The sequence below is a fragment of the Penicillium malachiteum genome (genome assembly GCF_028827825.1).
Source record: "Penicillium malachiteum strain IBT 17515 chromosome Unknown utg000002l:1.0-8849297.0:1.0-8852440.0, whole genome shotgun sequence".
NCBI lineage: Eukaryota > Fungi > Ascomycota > Eurotiomycetes > Eurotiales > Aspergillaceae > Penicillium > Penicillium malachiteum.
In genome coordinates this window covers 5,625,804-5,652,564 of record NW_026643095.1, presented here as the reverse complement: position 1 = coordinate 5,652,564, position 26,761 = coordinate 5,625,804, and the positions used below count along the sequence as shown (strand labels likewise).

General features: G+C 46.9%; 11 protein-coding genes across 11 annotated transcripts; 7 read left to right on the top strand and 4 right to left on the bottom strand.

The window, feature by feature from the left end:
• Positions 1 to 856: 856 nt before the first annotated feature.
• On the top strand, positions 857 to 1,790 carry efm7 (putative nicotinamide N-methyltransferase Nnt1; the record flags this gene model as incomplete). The annotated part of the gene is made up of 3 exons (XM_057088505.1): positions 857 to 1,003; positions 1,088 to 1,660; positions 1,716 to 1,790. 3 exons carry the CDS (start codon positions 857 to 859, stop codon positions 1,788 to 1,790), a joined length of 795 nt encoding a protein of 264 aa, XP_056948334.1.
• Positions 1,791 to 2,122: 332 nt separating this feature from the next.
• Positions 2,123 to 3,502, top strand: N7483_005067 (putative RNA polymerase II Elongator complex associated protein Kti12; the record flags this gene model as incomplete). Its single annotated transcript, XM_057088504.1, has 3 exons — positions 2,123 to 2,128; positions 2,189 to 2,542; positions 2,600 to 3,502. The coding sequence occupies 3 exons, from the start codon at positions 2,123 to 2,125 to the stop codon at positions 3,500 to 3,502; spliced, it is 1,263 nt and encodes a 420-aa protein (XP_056948333.1).
• Positions 3,503 to 4,356: 854 nt separating this feature from the next.
• Positions 4,357 to 5,814, bottom strand: N7483_005066 (putative C2H2 finger domain protein; the record flags this gene model as incomplete). The annotated part of the gene is made up of 3 exons (XM_057088503.1): positions 4,357 to 5,002; positions 5,040 to 5,339; positions 5,420 to 5,814. The coding sequence occupies 3 exons, from the start codon at positions 5,812 to 5,814 to the stop codon at positions 4,357 to 4,359; spliced, it is 1,341 nt and encodes a 446-aa protein (XP_056948332.1).
• Positions 5,815 to 8,120: 2,306 nt separating this feature from the next.
• N7483_005065 (uncharacterized protein) lies at positions 8,121 to 8,360 on the top strand (the record flags this gene model as incomplete). Its single annotated transcript, XM_057088502.1, has 1 exon — positions 8,121 to 8,360. The coding sequence occupies one exon, from the start codon at positions 8,121 to 8,123 to the stop codon at positions 8,358 to 8,360; it is 240 nt and encodes a 79-aa protein (XP_056948331.1).
• Positions 8,361 to 9,047: 687 nt separating this feature from the next.
• Positions 9,048 to 10,392, top strand: N7483_005064 (uncharacterized protein; the record flags this gene model as incomplete). Its single annotated transcript, XM_057088501.1, has 2 exons — positions 9,048 to 9,235; positions 9,348 to 10,392. The coding sequence occupies 2 exons, from the start codon at positions 9,048 to 9,050 to the stop codon at positions 10,390 to 10,392; spliced, it is 1,233 nt and encodes a 410-aa protein (XP_056948330.1).
• A 1,135-nt stretch (positions 10,393 to 11,527) lies between these two features.
• On the top strand, positions 11,528 to 12,565 carry N7483_005063 (palmitoyl-protein thioesterase family protein; the record flags this gene model as incomplete). The annotated part of the gene is made up of 1 exon (XM_057088500.1): positions 11,528 to 12,565. One exon carries the CDS (start codon positions 11,528 to 11,530, stop codon positions 12,563 to 12,565), a length of 1,038 nt encoding a protein of 345 aa, XP_056948329.1.
• Positions 12,566 to 13,446: 881 nt separating this feature from the next.
• N7483_005062 (uncharacterized protein) lies at positions 13,447 to 16,967 on the bottom strand (the record flags this gene model as incomplete). Its single annotated transcript, XM_057088499.1, has 4 exons — positions 13,447 to 14,444; positions 14,491 to 16,384; positions 16,447 to 16,672; positions 16,753 to 16,967. The coding sequence occupies 4 exons, from the start codon at positions 16,965 to 16,967 to the stop codon at positions 13,447 to 13,449; spliced, it is 3,333 nt and encodes a 1,110-aa protein (XP_056948328.1).
• A 1,011-nt stretch (positions 16,968 to 17,978) lies between these two features.
• On the bottom strand, positions 17,979 to 18,419 carry N7483_005061 (mediator of RNA polymerase II transcription subunit 31; the record flags this gene model as incomplete). The annotated part of the gene is made up of 1 exon (XM_057088498.1): positions 17,979 to 18,419. The coding sequence occupies one exon, from the start codon at positions 18,417 to 18,419 to the stop codon at positions 17,979 to 17,981; it is 441 nt and encodes a 146-aa protein (XP_056948327.1).
• Positions 18,420 to 19,957: 1,538 nt separating this feature from the next.
• Positions 19,958 to 20,194, top strand: N7483_005060 (uncharacterized protein; the record flags this gene model as incomplete). Its single annotated transcript, XM_057088497.1, has 1 exon — positions 19,958 to 20,194. One exon carries the CDS (start codon positions 19,958 to 19,960, stop codon positions 20,192 to 20,194), a length of 237 nt encoding a protein of 78 aa, XP_056948326.1.
• Positions 20,195 to 22,094: 1,900 nt separating this feature from the next.
• Positions 22,095 to 23,824, top strand: N7483_005059 (tannase and feruloyl esterase; the record flags this gene model as incomplete). The annotated part of the gene is made up of 4 exons (XM_057088496.1): positions 22,095 to 22,486; positions 22,536 to 23,121; positions 23,239 to 23,516; positions 23,584 to 23,824. The coding sequence occupies 4 exons, from the start codon at positions 22,095 to 22,097 to the stop codon at positions 23,822 to 23,824; spliced, it is 1,497 nt and encodes a 498-aa protein (XP_056948325.1).
• Positions 23,825 to 24,381: 557 nt separating this feature from the next.
• Positions 24,382 to 25,564, bottom strand: N7483_005058 (uncharacterized protein; the record flags this gene model as incomplete). The annotated part of the gene is made up of 2 exons (XM_057088495.1): positions 24,382 to 25,274; positions 25,327 to 25,564. The coding sequence occupies 2 exons, from the start codon at positions 25,562 to 25,564 to the stop codon at positions 24,382 to 24,384; spliced, it is 1,131 nt and encodes a 376-aa protein (XP_056948324.1).
• Between the last annotated feature and the right edge of the window lie 1,197 nt (positions 25,565 to 26,761).

The window sequence follows — 26,761 nt, the reverse complement described above, 5'->3', positions numbered from 1 at the left end:
GGGTGAATAAATCCTTTATGCCAAGGAGAACTCGAGGAGCAGGATGACGCTGGGGCTGTAAGATCACCGAGTCCGTGAAGATCTTCAAGATGGAGCCGCGGAAGACGAATGAGTGGACTGATGCAGCCCCACTAATGACGGGAATGGTATGAGGATTCAAGATTGAATAATAATATGAGGAAGAGCGGGAGAGGGAAAGATGAGAATTCCCAGGTCGCTTAGAGAATGACAGAGCTGAGAATCTAGGAGAAAGAGAATCTGGCGTGATGGTTTTCTCCAAAGATCTCCCGGAGGGGCCGATGATTAACCGCGTAATTACCATGTATCTCCACTTTCTCTCCACACCCTTTGTCACTCAGAAGGTGGCAAATTACATACGGTAATTACAATAATGCCTCGGCCGGGGCATGTGTACGAAGTATGGAAGAACGATTAACACTCGGATGCCAGTTAGTCATTGTTATTGGACGCCACCAAAGCTGAGTGGTTCAAGTTCGTGGATTATATGCATTAATGGGCTTATCGAAACCTCGTTTAGACTAGTGTCTAGTTCAGATTAACACTTAGTCAAAACTTGAGACTAAAGGTGGCCAAGTACGGAGTGCGACGGAGATAGAACCCATCCCTGCTCTTATGAGCTCGCTATAATTATATTTGTATGAATGTTTACTCAAAGAAAAACTCCTGGATAGTACATATTCAAATTATATTGCAGATCTACCCCTGCCACTGGATGAATCATGTATTGCAATTTGGAGAAGGGTCTCGGTCCCTTCATGCCTCAGGCATAAATCCGATAAGGCCGATAAAACCCATTTTTTTCCCTTGCGCATGAGGGGCACAAAAATCAATTGCCATGGCCGACGAGGATTTTGAGACTGGTGATCTCTTCCAGGATCCCGAGGGGTACTACCCTGAGGAGGAGAAGCCCACATTCGCCGAGCACCAAATGTTATCAGGACAAACAGTGCGCGTGCGTCTTGTGGGCAGTCACCCGCTCTATGTATGACCCCTCCCCCGCTTATGAGCAATGAATCTCTCAATTGCCGCCACTGCAAGGGACTAACAGATCCATGATTGGTATTAGGGTAATCTGCTTTGGAACGCCGGACGAACCAGCGCACACTATATCGAAGAGCGAGCCGATACTCTCACTCGCGACAAGGATGTTCTGGAGATCGGCGCTGCAGCGGGCGTCCCGAGTATTGTCAGTGCAATTATGGGAGCTCGTACTACCGTGATGACCGATTATCCGGACTTGGATCTCGTGCAGAACATGCAATATAATGCCGATCTGGCACTCGACAAGATCCCGTCCCAATCCAAGCTGCACGTGGAGGGCTACAAATGGGGCAGCACGGTGGAACCTCTGCTGGCACATATCCCCTCCACTGGTGACGAGAAGCCTGTCAGCTTTGATGTGCTGATCATGGCGGATGTGGTCTACGCCTGGCGCGAGCATGGAAATCTGATCAAGACTATGCAGATGGCACTCAAGAAGGACCCTAGTGCTGTGGCTTTGGTCATCTTCACACCCTATCAGCCGTGGTTGTTACCGCAGACTGAGAAGTTCTTCCCTCTGGCAGAGTCAAGTGGATTTACCGTAACCAAGATCTTTGAGAAGCTTATGGGTGATGTTTTGTTTGAAGACGATCCTGGTGTAAGTGCTGCTAACCCCAAGTACGATCCACATTTCGCTGATAGATTCATTGTAGGACGAGAGACTTCGAAGGACCGTTTTTGGATATGAACTCCGCTGGGCTCCGGATCAGTTGGAGAGCAATGCTTAAAAGTTGATGTGATACCCTCAAGTGCTGGCATTTTGCACCAAATATACTAGACTATTGATCGCGGGACATTCTCATAACTTGAATGAGCGGTCTATGCGATGAAAATCTGAAAAAAAGTGAACAATTGAAACAAGTTTATACCCAATACTTTTTTTATCAATTATGGAAATGTAATTTGATGCTTAAATAGAGTAATTCTTGAAGAATATGTCCAATTCATCGGGCAGTCTTAGTCTTCCAAGGTTATTCATAGATTAAGGCTGTCCCGCAGTCACATGGCTCAACCCCGCGGGAAAAAAAAGTTCGCCGCATCAAGACACACGACGCCCAAGATGCCGGTAAGTTGAGCCCTTAATACACTGGTAGATAATCTGTATTGACTGAATTCCTGCTATTAGCTCGTTATTCTCACCGGATACCCTTGCTCCGGCCTGAGCTACCGCGCAAATCAACTTGCCTCGCTTCTCGAGAAAGCACAAGATGAGCTCTTCGCAGCCACAGAGACAGGGTCTCCCGTTTCTCTAAAGTCTCGCTTTAAGATCCATATCGTTCCCTCGCATGATGATTCATACCGACGCATTGTATATGACCATGCGCGCACAGAAAAGGAGGCTCGTGGTGTGGCGTACGCCCGCGCAAAGCGCAACCTCACACGAGACAACATCGTGATTCTCGATGGAATGAACTATATCAAGGGATGGAGATATCAGCTCTGGTGTGAGGCCAAAGCCGCTGGAACCACATGCTGTGTGGTATGTTTTTGTACTTTTCTGCTAAGGTTGTTGGATAGTAAACTAATTCAGACACAGATTCACGTGGGAACACCGATCGACCAGTGTGTCGCGAACAATGACGCCCGAATCCAGCGTCAAGCTACTAGAGAGGAGAGAACTCAGAAAGAACAGACTGAACCACAAAATGATTCGGTCTCCGCTCCAACAGAGGAATCCAAATCTGCAACTCAGGATACCGAAGAAGCGTATCCCCCAGAGCTGCTCAACAATCTCATCTTCCGCTACGAAGAGCCCAGCACCCACAGCCGCTGGGATAGACCCCTCTTCACAGTGCCCTGGGCCGACGAAACACCCCCGATAGCAGATATCTTCCACGCCATCACAGGGATAGTCCTTCCCTCCGCCCAAGCCCCAGCCGTAACTATCATGTCAGACCTCACTTCCTCGCTCGCTACGACAAACCTCTCATCTGCGGCGAGTGTCACCACAACACGCACATCGTTTACTCGTGGCGGTAGTGCAAGTGGCGGTTCTTCACGGCCTCGTATCGTCCAACACCAAGCCACCGTACAATCCGCAGCAACAGAGCACTCCGCGCTGTACGATATGGAGAAACGCACATCCGCAATTGTGACTGCCATCCGTTCTTTCACACAGAATACACCTTCTGCAGAGGTCGCTGTTGCGCAAAGCAAGGATGCGAATGGAATCTCGATTACTGTCCCCGAGGCTTCGATCCCGGTTTTCATTCCGGCTCATGTTGCTACCACTGGTACTACGGACGAACTCGCGGGTGCGGGTGGGATTCTTGCGTTGCCGCGCTTGCAGCGTTTCAGGAGACAATGGATAAGTTTGAATCGCTCGTATATTGCACGTGGACATGGAGCTGCGCAGGGTGCGTTGACGGCGGATCAGATTGGAGATGCGTTTGTGAGATTTTTGAATTCGAATTTCGGGGGTGCAGAGGATGATTCGTAGGATTGAAATCGGGAGGTTTAACCTGCATGGATACTTACTTGTGTAGGTAGAGATGGTATCTGTTGAAGTTGGGTATTGATAGAATTGCATAGAGCGGAGTGGATGTAATTATGATTTATGAGACAAAATTACGACTTTGCATTTATCACAATTTAGCCTACTTAGATCTGATGGATTAGAGAAATTTACATTCTAGAGATGTTGACTACTATTTAGTCTAGTCTAGGTAGAATTTAAAGGAAAGATACAATTTATGCAAAAGCAATAGATTGAACTAAAATCAAACACCAATGATAAAAGCAACGCCATCTCTCGAATACAAATGCAAAGGCCTTCTGCCTAACAAAAATTCTCCCCATTTTCTGTTTCTTTTTTTTCTCAATGATATGCGAGGCATGAATCCAGTCCATACCTCATCCTCGTCCATCACATTCCAGTGATAGCGAGTCTCGACTCAACAACAGCAAAATCAATTGCATGAGCCGTATGGAGATCCGAGGAAAATGTGACTAGAGTGCCCGGCTCTAGACCATGATCCTCATGGATCCCCGAAAAGCCTTCCGGCATGACATGGAGCAGAAGCTCCGAAGCCGGAAGTTTTTTTGCAATACTAGGTATGCATGATTCCCGTAGGAACCTTTCAGATATTTGTCGATCCGGCAAACAAAAGCAGCGCGAAAAGTCCACGCAAAGCAATCCGGCCGGAAAAGAAGAGCAAAGGAAAGAAGAACAAAGATCCATCCTCCGCGGAAGTTTTATCAAACACTAATTCTCCAAGGTTACTGTACTCCGGTTTCGATGCGAAAAACAATGAAACGGATTTACAGTTCCCAGCTAACAAAAGCGAACTCTCTTCACGCAGGCAATCCATTTGGAACTTGGGAAATCACTTGACTGGCTTCGATCTGTCGGTAGTTCAGGCCCAGAGTAAACAGTTCCTGGAGACTGGCGTTGACTTTCTCGTGCATCGAGGTATCCTGGGGACTGATCTTGGCTAGTTCCTCGAGAAGACGCGAGCGACACTTGTAGTAGTTGTGCTCGGCGGTGCGAAGTCGCTGACCATGTTGAGCGGTGGACTGAACAGTCTTGACGGGTCCGGTCTGAGAGTGGATGGAGCGGGTTCGCTTCATGGTTGGGGCCGGGGTGGGACCCGTGACACTTCTGCGCTTGCGGCCAGTGGCAGTGGGGGATTCCTTCTTCTTGGGTGGAATGGGGGCAGATGGGGAAGTCTCTGGGGAGCTGTGGCGCTCGGAAGAGACGTAGTCGTGGACACGACGCATGTGGTCGTACAGGTTCCATCTACGAGGGAATCCATATCCAGGCACGGATCGCTCACATCCTTCCCACAGGCAGAGGTGGGGGTTATCTCCATGGCCATGTAGTCCGTGGGCTTCACGTTCGTGGCGGAAGAGGCATGCGTTGGAGGAGAAGCGGAGTTGGTTACCCACGCAGGCTGGGACCTTACAGCGGTAGGGCTTCAGGTGGGAGTCCAAGTACTTGCTGTAAGTGGGAGTATCGGTTAGCTTTTGATTCGTACTTCTTAAAGGTGTGAGTGTTAGGGGGAACTTGCTGGTAAGCGCATTTTTGCGTGGTGGGTGGGTGGTTGCATGGCTTCTCTCCATTGGCAAAGGGGCAGTAGTATTTTCCATCACTGTGAGTGGGAAGGGAGTAGTAGTGGTGCTCGCGCGGGTTGCGGCCTTCAATTCCATCCTTGGATCTTTGGCGAGCTGGCTCTCTCATGGGCAGAGGAGGGAAGAAATCCTGTTCAACCTTGATATCGGGCTGAGAAGCACCTGGAAGGGCTGTCCGACGGGATTGCTTGGAAGGTCTGATGGTCCTGTTGAAAGGGAAAAAGAGAATGATTAGAACTTGACCTGGCGTTTTACATGTTTTTACATTTTTGTGAACTCGACCTACCTGTTAGGGTCCTGCTCACTGAGAGGAGTGGATGTGTTTGGGAACAAGGGCTCCGCTGGGTTAATCCCGTGGTTGGTAATGGGCGAGGTGGAGGTGAACTCTCCCAGAATGGAATCATCTGCGGTCATGAAAGAAGGAAATCCCTGGTGTGAACATGAAGAAGTAATGGGAATATCATTGCTAGCTTCAGTCAGAGGCGGCGAGACTGGCACAGTCTGGAAAAGACTTGACGACAGTTGGTCCAGGGTGGTTCCGGGGTATTGGCCATCAGCCATCATAACACTCCATGATTCATGGCTGGTCATGTAATGACCCTCATCAGTGTGTGGGCTGTGTGCGACAGACAGAGCATCATCCGGTGTGCCTGTCTGTACACCGCAGACATCATTATCCATGGAAGAAAGGTCCACAAATGAGTAAAAATCCCGGGGCAATTCATTATGATCATGCAGGTCTGAGACTGCTGGGAAGTCCACGCCTGTGTACATCACATCATTTGGTCCGACCGTGGGGGGTCATCAGCTGCTGAGACAGCGAAAAAGAAAGCATTTGCACCTGGGGAGAATCCTTGGAAGAAATGGCCTGATCGAGAGAATCTGAAGTGTTTATGCTCCAGTCTTTCATGTCCTGGGGGTTTCCATGGTTTGTGGCAATACTTGAGCAAAGAGAAGAGGTGTCATGGCACGACATTTCATCATCCTGGAGTGTTCTTGAGGCCATACTTGACATTCCGTGTACCATGGTGTGTCTGGAAAGAGAAACTCGCTCGGAGTCTGTGCTGGTCCTGGGAGACATTGTGTGTATAGGTGTGTATGTGTGTGTGGAGTCACTGTAAGAAAAGAAGCATCATCAAGTCAGTAATCTACACGGTCAAATCTATCAAGATCGCAGTATATAGAAAATGAAATCTGAACAAGAGAAAAAAAGAAATAAAAAAGAGCAAAGAAAACGTGTAAGAGTCCATGGTCCTGAAGAGAAGTTGTAAAACCTATATGGCTATTAGCTTTGACATCTTGTTGCAGAGTGCAAGTGTCTGGACGCACCAAATTTACGGTCAGATGAGAATTATTCCACGGAGTGGTCGAAAAGTCCTAGGATAAGTCTTGTGTTGTGCTTGTCGAGTATGAAATCCAGGGAGTGAGTCGGAGCCTATGGGACAATCTTGTGGTCTTTGTGGTCTGGGGTGCAAGAGCCAGGGATTTTTTTTTTCGTGGCCAGGAAGCTACTAGTCGAGTCATGCAGCAGGAAACGGAATCCATATGGTAAAACAGTCAAATGAGGACAGGCCAGCAGGAGGATTGCATAGCCAGGTTCCATAAATCAGTGTGGCCTTGGTAAGATGTTGAAAGTAAAAAAGATCATTCCATGTGGAAAGAGCAACATTAAGCTCAGAGTCCTGGGACAGTATAATTCTGTAGTAGTGGATCCATAGTGGTTGAGAGAAAGTAGGCCATGGTCAAGTCATTCCAGGGATTATTCATTATTTGTTCCAGATGTATAGGTATCAACAAGTATAAAATCCAGGTAGTAAGGTTCGCCAAGGTAAGTATCCAGGGAGTTAATGAATCCATAATCCACTTCACACCAGGCTTGGAGGAAGGGAGTCCACGGAAAAGAGATCCAGGTAGTAAAAGGTAAAAAGTCCAGGGAAGTTTTCGAATGAGTGTGCAACATAAAACAGCACTCAGATAGGCCTGGGAACTGGCGACCGGCGCCAGAGACATTCCATGTGACAAAAGATACATTAATCTTTTTGGGAGCTGCCATAGGCAGTGGAACCAGTTAAGGTCAGATCAAGTAGGGCACTTGAGGAATCCATGGTATCCTGGGAGTTTGGATTGCAATACTAAGGAATAGTATACAATTGTCGAAATCCGGTAGACAGGTTGGCGATGGTACAGGTCCAGTAGATCGAACAAATGAAAGCGCATAGGAACAAGCAAGAAAAACAAGTAGAGAAATATCAAAAGCAAAACCAAAGAAATTGTGATGGGGACTACCTGATGTGTTTCGGTTTGGCGCGAAGTTATAGCAGACTAAACAGAAGCCTGGGAAACAACAAAGCAAATCCTGTCCAGGGAAATGTGGCAGTAGAAAAAAAAAATCCTGTGGGCAAGTATAACCAGGGAGATTTTTGGTGTGTAGCAAAAAGGGAGGCCTCCAATGGTCCTGAGACTGGTTGATGGCAAAGTATGGGTATAGTAAAAAAAGGGGGGGGAGTAGGTATATGGAGTGGAAGTAATGATGCAATTTGGTCAAAATCAAACCAAGTCGGTGGATAATAGTTGGGTATCCAAGTTTTGTGTAGAGAAGAAAGAAGAAAAGGAGTTTAGGCACAGAAGTGGGATCAGCAGCCTTTTTAGTACTTGGGGGGAAAGAGGGGAGTTCCTAGTGAAAGGAGAAAAAACACACACACAGACACCGGTATTCGGAGTGGGGTGGGGCCAAGTCAAACATGGCGTGTGCCAGACTCGCAGCATGCATCGTGCAGTGAGGTGTTGGCACCAGCAATAGCCATTGATGAAGACTGGCGGTGATAGTATCTGCAGACTCGGTTTGCAAATGGTTGGTCCCGAGTGGCTCAAGCGAGATGTATGTTGTAGCGGTGAGACGAAGACAACATCTGGGTCCCTTGGCAATGTACGTATAAGATCATGATTGGTGGCCCCATCCGGGCTTACGCTGCATGATGATGTCCTAGATGGGCGATCGGCAGGTTCTCCGCGCGTGGACAGAGTATCTGTTTGGAGGAGAATCGTCCACGTCTGAGGGTTACGGAATCATCATCATTACAGCTGAGGGGGAATCTGCAAAGCCCCGTCAGAATGACAAGAATGACAAGGACGAAACTACTGAGTTACAGGGACTACGCAGGTCCAACCAGGTCCAACAGGAGAAGAGGAACAGCACACGCGAGATTGTAAAACAGGTATCATCATAATTTTCTATTTAACTGGATCCCGGAGGAGCGGGCCGGGGCGAGAATGACCCACGTTGGGTAGCAATGCAGACTTGGGCGTCAATATTTTCTTTTTTTCAGTGGACCTGTCGACTGGAGTCAGTGACTGAATTTCCGAAAATCGCATAAATATTTCAGAACAAATAAAAATAAAACAATTTTTGAGACAATATCAGATATGAGAAAGATGGATAAAGTTTTTCGTTCAGCAATCCGAAGATTTCAGGTGAACTATGCTTTTAATTATTTGATTCATCAGAAGACTCAAAGGGTCGAGAAGGTCGAGGATCCCGGTGGTCACCGGAGATGAGGGCACGGATCCTCGCAAACAAGCGAATAAAAAAAATAAAAATAAAAAAAAGGCAAAAATCTGGAAAGCAAACACGGCTTACCTGTGGATCTGGTGAGTTGTCGCGGGTTGTCGTAAAAGGGGTTTGTGCTATAACATTTTTCACATAATCAAGAAGGGAAGAAGAGAGAGAAAAAGAGAAATCGTCATTTTGTGCGGTAGGTCATGTGACTTATTTGTACTGTTTGCACTGTTTACTCTGTTTGGTTCGTCTCCCTATTTGGGAATAGTGTTGATATCGAGGTCCCCACTCAAGCTCCACTATCAACTGACTCAAATCTTGAATAAGTTTCACTATTGAAACTCACCGTCTCTTAAAAATGAATTGGACGGGTGGTCAACTACACCGACATTCACGCCCTGGTGGACTATCCAAGAATCAAAAACAGAAGTTTGCCAAATCTCGACTGACTCGTAACAAGACGCCGGGTGAGGCCATCGAGTTTCATGGGTTCCCTAATCTTCCATTCTCACAACGAGACAAACGGGATACGGCAGAAGCAGATCAGTCAGTGGCAAAAACATGGACTTTCTGACAAATTTATATTTATTATTCTTCTGCGGCATTGCTTGATTAGCTCTGCGGTTGTGCTAACCGGCGGTCTGTGACTGGGGTTTAGGACCGTCGATTCTTCTGCATTTCAACCCACCAAGGTTTTCCCAAGCTCCACTGCAGAACCGGGCTCATTGAAGCGGTGTCTCTTACAACAATCTGACTGGGCTGCGGTTTCTGTGACTCGCCCCTTGGATATCAATTTCACCTCGGCGACAGAATCTGCGCGATTCGGAAAACGACGTAAGCTAACGGAGATTGACCGAGAACGCCTCTCGATTCGGCATGGAGATCAGAGTTTACTGCAGGGCCATCAGTTCCGCAAAAATGCCGCGGGGACTGTTGAGCAAGAGTCCGATCTGGGTCACATTCAAGTTCGCATCGATGGCCACCTTGCCGGTTCCAATTTTGGTGACACCCAAACACCAACAACTCATCCATCGTCACATTCGATGTTATTAGATAATGAGAATGTCATTTCATCATTTTCGTCAAGTCTACCAGCTCACCGGGGGACCTCCCAGAGACTCGCTCCTCGGCGCCTTTCACTGGCCCCAAGTCATAACCGTACACCGCTGCGTCTTCAAGAGCCAAGGAACACGGCTGAAACTCCCCTGATAGAGTATTCAGATGACGGTCTATCCCAAATTGCAGACTCGGGCGCTGGGTCTACTAACCATTACCCGCCATTTACTCAGTTGCAACCAGACCTTGCATCATTGGCAAGCATCCACTATATTTCAACAGGCTCGCCATTAGCTAGACCTCGTCGTTTTACCATTGATGACCAATTCCTTGCAGAGCAACTTCAACGCAATTCAAAGTCGGAATCCTGTTCACAGGAGCAATATGAATCATCCTATAGTCCCAAAGAAAGATCTACTTCCCCTCCACTCATTCGTACTGATGCATCATTCGAGGAGACCTCCAGCTGGCTTGGACATCAAAAACGGACCACAGTCTCCAGGAATATTCAGAGCAGTCGCAGCGGCAATTATCAAAGTTCAGTTGCTCAAGCGGGTCCTCACACAATGCCGTCGAGTCCATCATTGGTTGCCGAGGGAAATGGCTATGTGTCCGGTGCCAGTGAAGACTTTTGGGCAGATCCTTAGACTTGAGGACAAGGATCAAGCCATGAAACTACCTGAACTTGTACTACCCACAAATTATTTCATATCAAATTTTACATATACATTCAGATTTCGAGAAAAATTCCGGTTCTTCCAGATGCCATAATTCCCGTAACTTGAACTATTCCCTCTGTACAGTCCAGTCGCTCTTGACAAAACTGATTGGATGAGAGTAAATACATATGGAACTTGAAAGACACCCGTCGATGGTATTTGTTTATGAAGATTTCAGATAATAACTCGTCAACTGGTGGTTTTACCAGTCCTGAAGTACTATGTCCTTCCTCTCAAGTACATTTCAAGTCTCAACAGTTCATGCTCAAATGTTCCAAGGTTCAAGCTGGTAAATTCAAGTTCCACCATCACTTTTCAATACTCACGTCAGACATGACTTCAAGTTCCTAGAACGCATTAGACACGATACCTAGGTAGAAATGAGAGCTTCAAGTCATGAGCATAAACGCACCGTCAGCCCACCTGGGCATGCGACGGTGAGCTTAGTTCAACTTAGAGTAATTTGGTGGAGCCTCAAGTGCTTGGAACCTTGGAAGCCCCCTAGGTAGTATGTAGTAATCACATCTATCGTAATACATTCAAATGTATAACTTCAAATTTTGAATCCACGCTTGAAGCATGAATATGAGATACTAGTACTGAAGTGCTACAACACTAGTTCAAGTTCAACATGAAGTTGCGGATCATTTCAACATTTTGAAGTTTTTAAGTTGGTCACGGTTGTTCCAAGGTTCAAGTTGTATATCTGGAGGTAGGTATTCGTCTGTTGACCTTGCCGTGTCATACTGAACATTTGAAGTTGTTTCTCGACAGGTCCAGATGTCAGATCGATCCGAGAATATCCCGGATACATTCAATTTCTGTTTCTCTAACATAATATCTACTCCAGTAATACCACATTGTACAACTCCACTTCATCAATATCGGTTTCTCACATCAATTGGTGACCCCGTCACGTGCTGATAGAGAGATACATATCTCTCCCCGGACCCAGATCCGGCTCCACTCCAGCTCTCACATCATCCAACTTCAACCTTCAAGTTCAATTGACCCATTCATTCAAGAAGTTTAACGTTCCATGGGCACTGGTCCCAGCACCAAAATGCTGTACATCAGATTCCTCCCTCTACTAGCTTCCCTCACAACAACCACTCTCTCCCTCTCCATCAAACCCGACACCCAAGCCCCCAATGACGAAGACACTACCCAACTTCCACTGGTAATCTGGCACGGCCTGGGCGATAACTACGAGCGCGATGGTCTTACAAAAGTAGCCGAGCTCGCTCAAACCGCGAACCCCGGTACATACGTGCACATAATCCGACTCGCAGATACAGGAAACAGCGACCGACAAGCCACATTCTTCGGAAACGTTTCAGAGCAACTAGAAGTTGTCTGCGAACAACTAGCCGCCGATCCAATCCTCAGCACAGCACCAGGAATCAACGCGATGGGATTCTCACAAGGCGGACAATTTCTCCGCGGATATATCGAGCGCTGTAATAAGCCACCGGTACATAACCTCGTTACATTCGGCAGTCAACATAACGGGATAAGCGAGTTCCAATCCTGTGCGCTGGGCGACTGGTTCTGCAATGCAGCCGAGAGTTTACTACGTTCAGGGACGTGGGTGGAATTCGTCCAGGCGCATGTTGTACCCGCTCAGTATTTCCGTGATCGGAATGATCTAGCTCCGTATTTGGAGCATAGTAACTTTCTGGCGGATATTAATAATGAGCGTGCGGAGAAGAAGGTGGAGTATAAGAAGAGGCTTTCTACGTTGAATTTGTTCGTTATGTATATGTTTGGGAATGATACCGTCGCTGTGCCAAAGGAAAGTGCGCATTTTGCGGATGTGAATGGTACGGATGGGACGGTTACGCCTTTGAAGGAGAGGAAGATTTATTTGGAGGATTGGTTGGGCTTGAAGACCTTGGATGACCAGGACAGGTTGGATTTCCGGACCTTGCCTGGGGAGCATATGCAGATTGAGCAGGATGTGTTGGAGAAGACCTTCAAGGAGTTCTTCAGCCCGACGCAGAATGATGCTCTAGAGAAATTTGTTTCTGGGTTGGGAGAGGATATTGAGTCTGGGTCTGAGTCTGTACCTGTGCGTCTAGTTGCGCAGCCAGCTTTTTGAGCTTGTCTAGTAAATTATCCTCGGCTCTATCCTTATTGAACTGATTTTCTGCATTCCCTTGTTATTATTATTATATCTCTATGCACTGGCGTTGAATTGTGATATTCTGAGCGTATTTGCATAGTGTCTCATCAATTTGATCCTTCTTCTATGAAGAGTTGTCATCCTTGAGATTCAAGCATTTGATGTGCCTCGCAAAGTTGTAAAAGCTGATAGTATGACTTCAACCTTGGAAGGGTTCAGCTGTTACTCCTGTGCAAGATTACACCCGTGTCCGAGTCCACGGGTGCTACCCATCGTGCACTCTATTGCTAGTACTACTTCAGAGTTCGGATGCTACAGCAGGATTTGAACAAAAGTACATGACCAGGAACCGATCCTCGATCTGTTTCTAGCACCATCTATTTGCGTCTACCGACAACGTAGCTAGATACAGTACCCACAGCGAAAAATTCGCTGATAGTATCCAAAAAAAGCCAAGACAAGAAAGGAAATGAAAATCGGACGCGGGTGGGTGAGAAAATAAGCATATGCAGAAAGAAATAGAGTAAAAGGACGGAAGATCAAGTAAACCGAGGAGAAAAAAGAGAAGAAAAGAAAGAGCAGGTACAAGAGAACGTAGAGGCAAATACCGGGCCTGGAGAAGGGGGCCGATGATGCATGTGTTCTGAGGGCGCAGTAGATCTAACACCCTTCAGAAGAGTCAAAGCAGGCATGATAACGGGAAGAGACCGGGATTATAAACATGTACAATGCAGGGCCGAGAAAAAGAGAAAGGAGAAATGAAAAAAAGGGCAGGTGAGAATGAGATATCAAAGAACCGAGTTATCGGAATCGACTGTACAGGGCGCAGGCGCCAAAGGGTAAAATTTAGGAGAAAATCAATAAGGAGGACGTCCAATGCCGCCATTGACTTGTCGTCGGCTTGAAACTGATCTGCTTGGTGTTTTGGAAGCAGTTGATGGACGGTCACCATTGGCCAGTGCGCTGTTTTCAGGAGCCAAAAAACCATCTAGAAGCTTTTTCAACTCGTCTCGCTGCGTGCTGTCCAAGGCAGACTCGCCATTCAAATCCTGGTATGCGTCAGAGGAAGCAGTGGCAAGACTGTGGCTGCTACGGCTCTTGTGACGGTTCAAGGACTTGTTGCGAGCGTGTGGTTGACCTTGAGCTGATTTAGAATCAGGGGCTGTAGATGGTCGTTCAGTGAGTAAGGAGCGTTGAGAGTCGTTAGGGAAACCACCAGGGATGGATAGATTGGTGGGGAGAGGGGGAACTGGTGGAATTTCCTCGGAGATTGCAAAATCTAGATTGATGGGTTGCTCAATTGTGGTCTTGTCGCCTGATGCGGATGGTCGGGGGGTCTCTGATCCATCTGCATCGTGCTGCCGAATAGATGTCCCATCAGGGTCCATCTCCGAAACAGAATAGTGGTCAGTCACCATACTGTCGCTTCCGGAGGAAACGCTGATATTTGATGCATCAACGTGGCTTCGCAGTGGGCTGAGCTTGCGAAGTTGACTGCCGTTATTCGTTGAGAGCACGCGTCGCAAATCCATCGCACGTACTGGAGACCCTCTGCTGGAACTGTGATCTGGTGTCCGTGAAGCATCATGAACACTCATCCGCCGGTTCTTGTTCGTAGCAGAGCCAGCAGGAGAGGTGTTTGAATTGCCGTTTGCATTCCCGTTACGCGGCAAGGTGCCTCCACGAGAGCCACTGAGAGAAAGTGTTTTGACACTTTCCTTCTCGACGGCAGCTAGGCATGACTCTCGAGACCATGAAGATAACATTTGTTCCCTCACAGCTGAGGGAAGACCCTCTTCCAAATGTGATTGAGAGGACGGATGCTGGTTCAACACAGGAAAATTGAAGCCCTGAGCTGGTGATGTTGGGGGGGCTTTGGGGAGGTGACGAGATTGTCTTACGGTAGGATTCATCAATTCCATTCACAAGGGTCTCAACATTTCGGAAAGATGTCAAATCGTCCGACGAAACAGAATCATCGTGGATAGCCTGCTCGCCATTGACAGCAAGATCATTGATACCGAGATCAAAAGAATCTGTCAGTGGCTTTCGGGTACTATATAGCCACTGCCCCTTGCTCTGCCTTCTCTCAATCTCGGTACGTATCTCGACACCAGCCTGGGATGATTCGAGGTTAAATTTCTCTGTCACAGCAAGAAGATAGCTATGAACGAGGTGTGCAACATTGATTCGGGCCTTGGATGAGCCTAGGTCAACCGATGTGTACATACTCTCCTGTAGCTTTAAGACCATAGGAAGACCAAACTGAACAGCATTGACGCCAAGGTGGCCGACGAGACATTCTAGAAGGATCTGCAACAGCTGGATTTCAGAGTCATCTGAAGCAGCTTCAAGGGCAGAGTCGTAAATGGCCAAATGAAGCAATCGGAGGAATGTAGATTGCGCAGCCGATGCTATGATCTCTCTTTGATTCCCTGGCGCTGAAGTACTTCGTCGATTCGGCTTGTCAATAGACTCAGACTCACGCTTCGAAGAAGGTTTGACATACTTCATGCAGTCGCTTCGCACCTTGAGATCGTCCTTTGTTGTTTCAAGGCGGAGCCAGGACCACAATGCGTTGGCGTAGGCGTCACGAACATCGCGGTCAGAATCTCGGAGAAGGCCCTGAGTTCCTTCCCAGACATGAATCCCAACAGGGTTTCTAGATTCGGAATCCGAGGTCGGTTTTCTCTGGCTCGCCACGATGAAGATGGCTCTGACCGCCCTAAGGGCTGTGACTTTCACAGCGGCGTGCGAATATGTCTCTCCCTGGGATTTTTCCCCAGTAGGGTCTGACAGAGACTGAGTGGGAGCAATGGGAGAGGCGGTGGATTCATGAACAGTGGCCAGGGTAGATTGGGCAGCACTATCGTGATTGAGGCTGGGTTTGAAGCGTCGCAAAATAGTTCGTGTCATGTCAGCCACCTGATCAGCATAGTAGATATGAGTAGCCAAATTTCCAATGCACTGTTCAAGAAGTTTGAGCAGGGCCTTTCGCTGGTCGGAAATGACTATTGGGCTGTCAGGTCGAGGATCTCTCTTCTTTTCTGTGTCATTATCTTCTTGTGGAGATAGAACTTTGGAGGCGTAGTGAATCAGTCCTAGCAGGATATCCATAACGCTCAAGCCGATCATGTTGACCGAGGATTTAAGAAGCCAATTAACCACAGAAAGGATGGTGGATGACGAGTCGAGGGCCTTCTCCTTCGGGTTCGTTTCTAGCAATATATCCATTGCTGTGATCAAGATCACAAATCGAACCTGAACAGGACACCAGTTCGCAATCAGCTCAATAAGGGAAGTAGCCCAGTTTCCACGCCGGCTTTGTTCATTCCACTCGTCCTGGGAATCCAACCGCGGGAAATGCTTGTTCGAGATGAATCGCAGGATAATAGAAGCCGCAATTCGTGTTTGACCACGGTTGCTTCCAGAAACAATGATCCTCTCGAGACATCGCAACGCCAGCAGCCTAGCATCCATCTCGGCCTTCCGATCAACGTCTGCTGCTGTTCCACCTGCCAGTGCAGGGTCGGCCTCGACCGTATCTACCGTATGCACAGTTGTAACGCTCATTCTCCTAGGTCGGGCGGCATCATGATCACCTTCTTGGATCTCACGGAGTCTGGCGTTCAGCGGAATAATCACATCCTCATCTGGCGAGTAAAGATTCTCCAGAATGACCGGCAAGATAATATTCAGAGAGTTCCCTCCATCGGCCGCAACACTGTCGGATCCGACAACACTTCGAAAATGGCATGCAGTCCTGCATTTCTCCATCGGATCGAAATCGGGGGACTGACTTTAGCGGGCGAGTAAAATTCGGCGGATGGGTCAGCGAAGCTCGCGTAGAGACGAACGACCTCTCGGTATTTTTGGGCGATTCCTTGTTCAGCCGCAATGGTTGCGATATCCTGGTGGTGACAGAAAGTTTCGAAAGTAGCAATCGAGTCCTCCACCATGGAAATTTCGTTCGATCGTAAAACGGTGTCGATGATGGTTAGGACAGAGCGCGCGTAGATAGGAAGGTCGCGAGGGACTTTTTCGATGAGCGCGGTCAGAATATGAAGCGCAACCTGGACGTTGCTGTAAGTCAATGTCAGCTGTTTATTATTCTCCCGATTTGATTGAGGCCTTGCAATCTTCACCCCTCACATCCAACTTACCCCAATCGGCGACGCCAAACGTCTTTGGCCACCCTCTTCTCCAGAAAAGCGCCAACCTTGGTCAGCTTACTGCGCCGTGTACTCGCATAGTAGAGAAGATATGAGAGTTCACTGGGGTTCGGCTTGACCTCCGCAACGCCCTTTTGATATCGAGGATAGCATTTCAACGTCAGGACCTGATGCTTTGGCCGACATGACTGGCGTACTGACTCCATAGCGCTAACGATGTCTGAGGTACCCCCCGAGGGAGGTCCGTAAGCGGGAGTAAGACGAGGTTCGAAGCCGACGATTCAGCCAAAACGATCAAAGAAAGATATCTGTGTCTCCGTCAGACGGCCATAGGAGAGGGTTGTCGTCAATGGGGGGCGTCGTTCAGAGCCACGTTAGACGGGAACGGCTGTCCGATGAGGTAGTTGGCGGCCGATCACCACCAGGGGGTGGGGCTAATCCCGTGAACTCAGAACCAAGGAAACCAGAGATTCCCCTAAATTGTTATCGATAAAAGATCAGAATGGATCTGCTTTGTGTGAGATTGAAGAGATTTCAAGGATGAAGTGGAGGGAAGATTCGTGTCCGGGGAAAAAAAAGGTTGGGAAGAGCCTGAGTCTCGGAATATGACGAAAGGTAAAAAGCAAGAGACGCACGATGGTGTCAGATCCACGTACACTACATATCAAGTTATTCTGCTTAGCTTATGGAGTCTCTATGGATATTAAATTATTCCTGGATGCAATGTATTTCATTGGTGGAGTATCAATTGCAACAGTAAGAAAATAACCATACGGATGCGGCGCTTCTATGGAGTACACGTAAACATCTGTAGTACATCAGAGGTACTAACTAGTCGCGGTTTTCTTCATTCACAACTACGCTTTGTCCTTCACAACCCCGTAGTATCTTTCAAGGAACCCTATGCAAAGGCCCAGCAATTACCCTTTGAGGATAACATGAACCCTGAACTTGGGGCGAACCTCGAACATGTGGTCGTTCGATCGACAAACTGCCGGCCGATCTCAATCAATACCTCGGTCGCACATGAATCACCTTTTCCCCGCAATTATGATCTTGCGGACCAAAGGGAATGCCGAGTAGCTGATAACAGAATGATTGACTGCTGTTATGCTCGAGTAATGCTTCTCCGCAGAGGATATTCGGGAGGGGGCGTGGCGGGAAAGGTGGTCGATAGTAATTCAGACAATGGGAACGTCATAGTTCAACCCGTGCTCTCAAGTCTTAGAACCATTTGACTCTTGCGGTTCTGCGGGACCTGCATCGTCGGTTTCGGCAGGTGCTGCATCTCCGGGAACATTGACCCCTGCCAATCCCTCGATCACCTGAGGCAGGATGATATCACGGCGGAAGTTCTCCTCTTGTAGGAGGCGGAGGGCGCGTAAGGTTGGGCCGGGGTGTGTGAGGAACTGAGAATACTCGGGGGTCTTCCAGTAAGAGTAGAGGTATGCTAGATAGGCTGCAAAAGCCTGGGCATCGGGCGAAGAGGCAGAATCGGGGTCATCGTCGTCGGCGCGAGAGATACCCAGGAGGTTTGGGTAGGTGACCGCAAGGTGAGAGAGGTAGTAAGGATTCGCAAGAGATGAAACAAACTCCAGCTCGAGAGTGAAGCGAGGATTCGTCAAGGCCGGAGACGGCGGCTGTGCAGCGGGCTCCATACTGGTTATTGGGTTGGGAAAGAATTGATGGTCACGCGTAGATTGGAGAAGTGAACCTTGGAAGGTTGGAGGCTCTGTACTGAGGGCGGAACGCCAAGCCTCAATTCACTATGTGATACTGCATACACCAGTTGACAACTTCAAGTGAAATCCAACCTAATGTAAATGCATATGAATTTTGACACCTTGAAAAGTGTACTGGTTTCATTTAAACAAAAGGGCCCATTGCTGATATTCAACTAGCATGAAAGATGGTCTCCAGCATTTTGGTCGCATAGTTCAAACTCCTCGTCCGAGTCTTTGTTGTCCCATATTAGATGCCTTCCTACCCAGGCATACAAATGTACCTCAGGACTCGGAATGGATGAGATAACAGTTGAGCTTCGGAAATTTGAATGTGGCGTGATGGAGTCGATGGTGGCATCGGGCATCTGGATATAGATCTTTGGCCCCCGCTCAGCTCGCAGACCTTTGGTCCCAAGAATTACGCAGCTTTCTAGCGACAGTGGAGTGACGATATGCCTTTTCTAGTACCTACTACTACTATGGAGTGCTATGTATTACTACTTTTAGTAGTCTCTGATGTAGAAATGTATACTACCAGTAGTAATCGAATCAATCAAACAAATTCAAACTTTGAAGGGCTTTGTCACGGCCGGGACTCGGAGAATTCTTCAAATGTTGCTGCCTTCGCACATGCCGTATACGGAGTACATTGAGGTGACGCATAAGCGTTGCATAAAAAATTTCAAGATTGTACCAAGCTTTTGCCGAGGCCCGATCAAGGTTTAAGCACTTAAGCTCTCAACTGGTCCTACCTTGTAGTATGTAGTCACTCAATTCTAGTAGAAACATTTGAATCCATGTGCACCCTGGGCTATAAATAGCTCGAACATTCAAAATTGGTTCGAATCCTTAATGTCGATCCCATACTCCGTACCGGGCCAACGCTTGTGGCGCAATGTGATATCTATGTTCGTGCCCATGATGGGGAACATGAATGAATTCCACCTGGGACAAGGCTGCAAGGCTGCAAGGTTGGGGGCTGATTTGCGGGTAAAAGCCGGAAGATCATAATTCCGTGATTGAATTACTGGCTGATCAGGGGAAATTGGGAGAATCTGATTTGTCCGATATTCAGCCCTATGGAATGTCGGATCTCAAGGTTTTACACCATTTGCAATGTATTTGACTGAAACCATGGAATCATGGAAAGTGATCTTGGAATTGTGGCTCGTACTTTGCACTAACGAAATTGTATTATGTACTCTCATCATTCAGCCCCTTTTCTATTGTTCGTTGTCCCTTGTGGCGCGAGTTTGGTGACGCGTACCTTCTATGATCCTCTTCTGGGGCTAGTGTAGACATCTGGATACTACTAGTGCTTGGCGCTGACGTACTCTTTTACGTGATTATCGAACTGTATATAAACTCACGTGGAGAAGAAGTGAAATTTTTCCATAATTCGCTCTCATCTGAGTACAGACCATCTACATCTTCACCTTCTTTTACTTCATCCTCATATCTCTTCTGCAAACATGGGTCTTTGCCTCTCTTGCTGCTGTGATGACGGTCCTGGCTTCGGCGGTGGCCCTGGATTTGGAGGCCCTGGTGGCCCCGGTGGTCCCGATGGTGGCTTCGGAGGTCCTGGCGGTGGCTTCGGGGGTCCTGGTGGTGGTTTCGGTGGCCCTGGTGGCGGTCCCGGCGGTCCTGGCGGCGGTGGTCCTGGTGGCCCTGGAGGACCCGGAGGGCCTGGAGGGCCTGGCGGATGGTAGAGAGACGAATCATCGCTATATCGGTGGACATATCGAAGATCGACTCCTCAACGTCGAAAGCCAAAAGTTCTACCACTTGTCACCTCGCAGGACAAGAATAAAACGATTCATCCCCACAGCAATCCACCAACTGTCTCTATCTTACCCGGATATTTGAGACTTTTCCTCTTCATGCCATATACCCTCCTCAACCTACCTCTATTTGGTCCTTTCTTTTGCTCCACTGCTTCGGTGGGAAAACGTACAAACGCTTTACCTCATAACTTATTCGATAACCACGACCTCCTCCTCTTTCTTACCACGACTTCCGCCATACTTTATCAATCCGCTATGCTATCATCCCCACCATTCTCCCAATTGTTTGGGAGTTGGCTGTGATATAGCACCTACCTGCTCCTTGGCTGGACTCAACCCTCGAAAAGGCTGCACATCATATCAAATTGTGACCAATGCCTCTTTTTATGCATGGAATTCTCTTTATACCCACCCATTTTTGTCTTATTTTTGTCGAGTTGTAGAGGGATAGAGAATCATAGAATTTACTTGTGTCAATTCTTCTCAGAATTGGGCTCAAGTGTTGCCGTTTTCAAAATGTTCTTTTAGATGTTCTTCATACTAAGACAATAATTTAATCATTCCCACAGTCAGTGATATGGAAACATTGTAAGAGTACTTGAATGAATCAAGATTTGAATCAGTGAACCTACATTCAAATTTTGACATTGAAATTTGGGATCGCAAACTTTGAATTAATGACTCGGAGTTCAGACTTGCACTATCAGCCCTGGAGGTTCTACTACCTAGTCTGATGTGCAGAGTTGATTGATAGTGATTTCTCAATTAATTTGCGTTATATACAACTTGAATCATTCTTTGTAAATCACTGGAAATTTCAATGAAATTCACAATTAATATTAACTTGAACGTGATTATCAAGATGATTGACATCTGCGGATCTACAAGATTACGTAAATGGTGGAACCACGGCCCCTCTACCCAGGTGGTATGTACAGAACCCCCAGCCCAAAACTCAGATCTATTCAACTTGAATGTTTCAGTCTTGGGAATATTATACCCAGGTGATCTCAAACCTTCAATGTTGGTAGGTTCCAAAGTGATTAAATTGCTACGTGGCTGGAGGACATTTAACATTCGAACGGGATGAGGTTTATTAAATTTCGGGTCAACATACTTTTAGTATACGTTGAAGTGAACCTTGTACATCCGTGTAATCTCCGAATCATTCAGTTTCACGTCAAGCCTCCCATGAAGAGGTAACTCTGAGCTATCAGAGTATGGAAGATGTTAGAGAGAACCTCCGGAAGGACAAAGTACTGGCCCCAGGTGTAGGATGTGCGGGGCTGATAAGTACTCCAGCCTAAGGCTATTCTGCGATAAATTGTGATTTTACTCAGACATAATTTGGTGGAGATATTATAGGTAATATTGAAAGAATGCTTCCAAAATTTATCCCACTGAAAATAATACTGTTAGAGGTATAATAATACTAGTAGCACATAGATTCGAAGAATTCTAAGAACCTTGAAACAGCTTTGATAAAACCAACTTGAAGAATTGCACAAAACTTTCATAAATTAACCTTAAAAATTGTAAGACCAAAAACAGTTTAACCTCCGCATGTTGATCCTATCATTTGGACCCACAGATTATGTTTCATGCTGAAGGATGAAATCAAGCAACGGGTATCCGGCGGCCATGACCAAATCGAGAAACTGGAAAACCTGCAAGTGATGCAAATGTGTATTGATCTAATTGATCTACATTGATGCTTACTGCAGAAAGTATCGATGATGCAAGGCGAAGGCATTATAAAACCAGGTCCAATTCCTGAAGCCCTCCTTTTTGAAAGGAAAACAAACATACTCGAATTTAGCCCAAGATGATGCTCTCACTTGGCCTTCTGGCGTGGACATCTATCTTCAGTCTTGCTAGTGCTCAGTCTCAGTGCAGCTTGCCGGCAGGTGATGTTTGCGCTTTTGAAAATGCCACAACTTATGAAGCAACTGGTGCTCCAAATTGTACGACTAGTGGCGTTCAAAAGTTCGTGAATAAACTTGCAGGAAATGAGACAAGATTGACTGTCGCCTATGCTTTCTACATCAACAACAATGCCACTCTTAATGAGTTTACGGATTATGTCAATGCCTCAACTTTCACTCCCACGAACAGTGGCACGCCTGTGTGTGCCTTCCGAGTGGATGGCAAGAACAAAGAGGGTGCTAGCTGGGGACTTGGTGCCCTTCTTCCCGCTCACTTCAACAGAAGTCTGATGTAGGTATGAGCTTTCACAATGCTTAGATACAAATCTGACAATCTATAGGATGGCTGCCCCGGATGTCGGAATATCCTGGGGTGTCGCCAGTGCTGGTTTGAGATACGCTTTCGCAACTTTCGCTTCCAACTCCGGACAACATGAGCCGGATCATGTTTCGGGCTGGGAAACACAAAACGGATTGACTGCTTGGAGCCACCGTGCGTTGCAGTTATCCACTATAACTGCCAAGGCTATCGTCAAAGCTTGGTATGGCGTGGAGACAAAGTATAGCTATATTAATGGTTGCTCTGGAGGAAGGCGACAAGTGCTGAAGTCCATTCAGACCTACCCTGATGACTATGATGGTGCGATGGCGGGTGCACCAACATGGTGGTTGACTCACCAGGAGTTTTACAATAACAGACAGACAACTCTGGGTGGCTCCAGTAATGTGAACTCCTCAATTCCATCGTCTCTTTATCCCGTCATTGAGGGGGAAGTCATTCGTCAATGTGATCCTCAGGATGGTCTGACCGACAGGGTGGTCTCAAACCCTCAGGGCTGTTTCTTCAATGCCGCAGCATTGGCCTGTAACAGCACACAAACCTCTGACTGTCTCACTCCGCATTCAGCTAAAGACCCTTCAAAAGATGTACAGGGAGGGGAAATCGTTTGATAGTGATCTTATCTACCCCGGAGCATGGGCAGCGAAAGTACCTGGGATGCCTCATTTGATAGCGACCTGCCCCTCGGATCGTGGTATATAAAGAACGTCCTCGGGCTCAAGAACTTCACATCCAAGGACCTGACCTACAAACTCATTAAAGAAGCGGAATCTCTGAATCCCGCCCAAGGTAATGCGGACGAATTTGACCTTTCGCCGTTCTTTGAGAAAGGAGGAAAGCTTTTCCACTGGCATGGAATGTCAGACTCGATTGTTTCCCCCGGGCCAAGCGTGTACTACCACAACCAGACTGAACACATTGCCCAGGAGAAGGGCATCAACATGACCGATAGCTATCTCCTTTACCTGATCCCTGGTCTCGAGTAAGTGTCTGTCGACTAATTGACGTCCTTTTTATGTGGGAGATGAACTTTGCTGATAGATAAACAGACACTGCACCGGAACTTCAGACTGTGTGGAGGCCCTGTGGTACCTGGCTGGTCCGTATCAGGCCGGCAACTTCTTCAACTTTACCCCTGCGAATGTCGTTGAAAATTACCCGCACGACTTTTTTCTCGCACTGATGAGCTGGGTTGAGGGTGGCCATGCGCCATCATATATGGTCACGACCAATTTCGAGAATAACACAGACCCAACAAGACTGCTGCATAATCGCAAAATTTGCCCGTGAGTTACTTCGTTGCTATACATGTTGATCTCGGTTTTCATGTTGATGCTAACCATGCATGTTTTGGTGGGTAGATATCCCCAACAGGCTAACTGGACTCGCTCTGGTGTGTCAATTCATGAGGATTACTGGCACTGCATCTATATCTAGTCACAGATCCTACTATGGATGAGTTTAGTGTTATCCATGAACCTTCCAAGGTTTAAGGTCGTGTATCATAATATTTTGCTAGGATATACAGCTTCAAATCAGATTGACCGATTATCAAATTCTACTAAATCTTTTTTCGAGTCCAAGGTTTTGAGTCAGCTACGGATAATCAATATAGACTCGGAGCTACTAAGTAGTATAGCTCTATCGCTTGTTCCTGAAAATGGAGACTTCGGCATCCGAGTCCAGAAGAGCACTAGGCAAAGAAAAGAGAAATTCAAATTCAAATTAAGAAAATAGAGTCTTCAGGTATTGGTTTAGAAGTGCAAACGACCAGTGGCTCTAAAAGTATGGATGGGCATGACGGACATGGATTCGATATAAGGAATAGTATCATAAGACAAACACTGTCACACCCACTCAGGGGAGGATAAACGCGGTGTCTGTTCCGTCTGATGCCATCCTAGCTTACCGAGCAAGCGGTCCTTGGCATCATACCTTAAATCGTCCAATAAATCATCAAACAAATCGTCCAAACCTTCCCACAATGTTGAGTCCAAAACAAGCATCAATTTTAAATTCAAAGAGTCATCTGTAACCAGAGACAGTAATTGCCTTAGGAAATGCCTTTTCAGAGCCTTTGTGCCATCACAGAGGTCCATTCTGTCGAGTATGATATACATTGGCTTTTGCGGGTTAACAGTAGCGCTCGCGAGACATTCGCGTAGAGTTTTAATCATCAAAGTCAACTTCTCTCGATCGTGGCTCTCTTTCTGCCATTGACGTATCAGTGATTGAAGATGTTGATTCTCATACCGAAGGAGCTCAGGTCTGTGTGTTAGCGCCTGGTAGATTAACATTGAGAGTGGAGCCTGAAAAGGAATGATGTCGTCGGCACGAAGTTTGGGATGACATGAATAGAAAAGCGTGAAGCTACCATCTGCACGTAGCTTTTCAGCAACATCGATAGAAGCCATAGAAAGCCATGAGCAAGTATTATGCCCGTCATGGGACTCCGGTTTTGTCCGGCCACTTATAACGAACAGAGAAGAGTGAGAATTGCTCATCCATCGATTGTACACTTCATCCTCTTCAAGCGCATTGAGTGTCATCCTTGAAAATGAGCTGCTAGACCTGACATTGGGGCTTCCTTTTCGGAAAGCCTTTTCCAAGGTCTTTTGGCAGTAATCCAGATCGACCTCCGGAGAAGGATCTTCGTCAGGCACGTCGAGAAGTGTTTTGAAGCGCTGCAGACTCTCCCAGTCCTCTTGAATTTGTTTATTTGATGCCTTTTGGCAAAGTACTGATTGTGGTGTTAGTATTCCTTGGTTGTATCACAGAGGGCTGTTACATACCCTGAACTTCTTTTTTCAACTCATCGTTCCTTAATTTCAATTCCTCGATTTGTCGCTTTAGGTCCTCGTTGCCTTGCTTCAGCTCTTCATTACCTCTTAATAACTGATGATTTTGCCCATTTATTGATCTGACTGCTTTGTGAAGTAGAATTCTGCTCTCGAAGTGAACCTCTGCGAGAGACTTTTCTATAGCGGCAATTGCAGCATCCAACTCGGTTTTTGAGGACTTGACTGACATTGAAAACCGGACTTAAGAGTCGCCACAAGTCAGTAAAAAGAATAAAGATTGGATCAGACCGCTGACCTTACCGGGTGAGCTTGTATAATAAGTAACGGAACTTTGAGCAAAGGCTATTCCCTCTTTATAAACCGATGCAACACATGCCTCCAGCTTGGGTTCAGGGTAAATATCTGTCAAATCGTTGAGACGTGGATACCATCTGCAAAGATCATCCAGAGCTCTTGTGATTTTATCCTCATTTGCAGATTTGTTAACGGCAACCTAAACAGTGAGCATGTGTACAATGAAGTGAGGATGAGAAGTGAGCATACAATCAGCAGTAGAGAAAGGGCGCCGTATGCAACCTCTCCATATGGTTGACCTGCCTGCTTGACGACTTCTACAATCCCGGAATATGCTGTAAGATAGTTGGAAAAGCTATTAAGGCACTTCTGAAGACCACTTCCAAAGTGTTTTATGCCTCCGCGTCGTTCTTCCAGATAGTTCAATCTTGCAAACTTTGAATCTTGCAGATTGCTCTGTCCGAGTTCTTTCAGTGCATAGTAGTCTAATTCCTGGATTTGTTGTTCGATTTCTTCTTTCGAGTGCTTGACTTTGCCGTCGACGTTTTTCCGACCTACGATAGAGCGAACGCTCTCCTTGAGATTTTCATACTGAGAGCTTGTATCTGAGTGTGATCTCAGAAGTTTGCTATGAATGGTTAGTGCTTTCAGTTTTAATCTTTGTTTTTCACTTGATAGCCATTTGAGAAGCTCACTCACTCGTTGCTTGCTTTTCCTCCTCGAAACCATCTCGGCTGGGAGATTGGGTCGTCTAATGCCATCTCTTATTCTGCAGCTAATCTAGGATTTCAGACTAACTATTTCGCTCCAAACAGAGGATGGACTTCTAAGTAACAATTGTCCCTCGAGAATCATGGAAACAGTAAATTATCTGCCTGCGCCCTGTTGTAACACCTGCGCAACACTACGTTAGATGAGTAATCGCCCTCATATCTACTGCCACGTAAGGATTAAACTCATATTAGAAATCCTTCAGAATGTCAGCAGGTACCTAGGCATAGTACCAGTATTGACTGTTTTATCACCGGCCTGCCCGAGCGCTTGGGCCCTGAACCCCTCCTTATCTCCACTCATATGGCCTCATGCAGAAGCAATCCTTGTTTGAGAGGATGGCTTGATTGAGCTCGGGGAT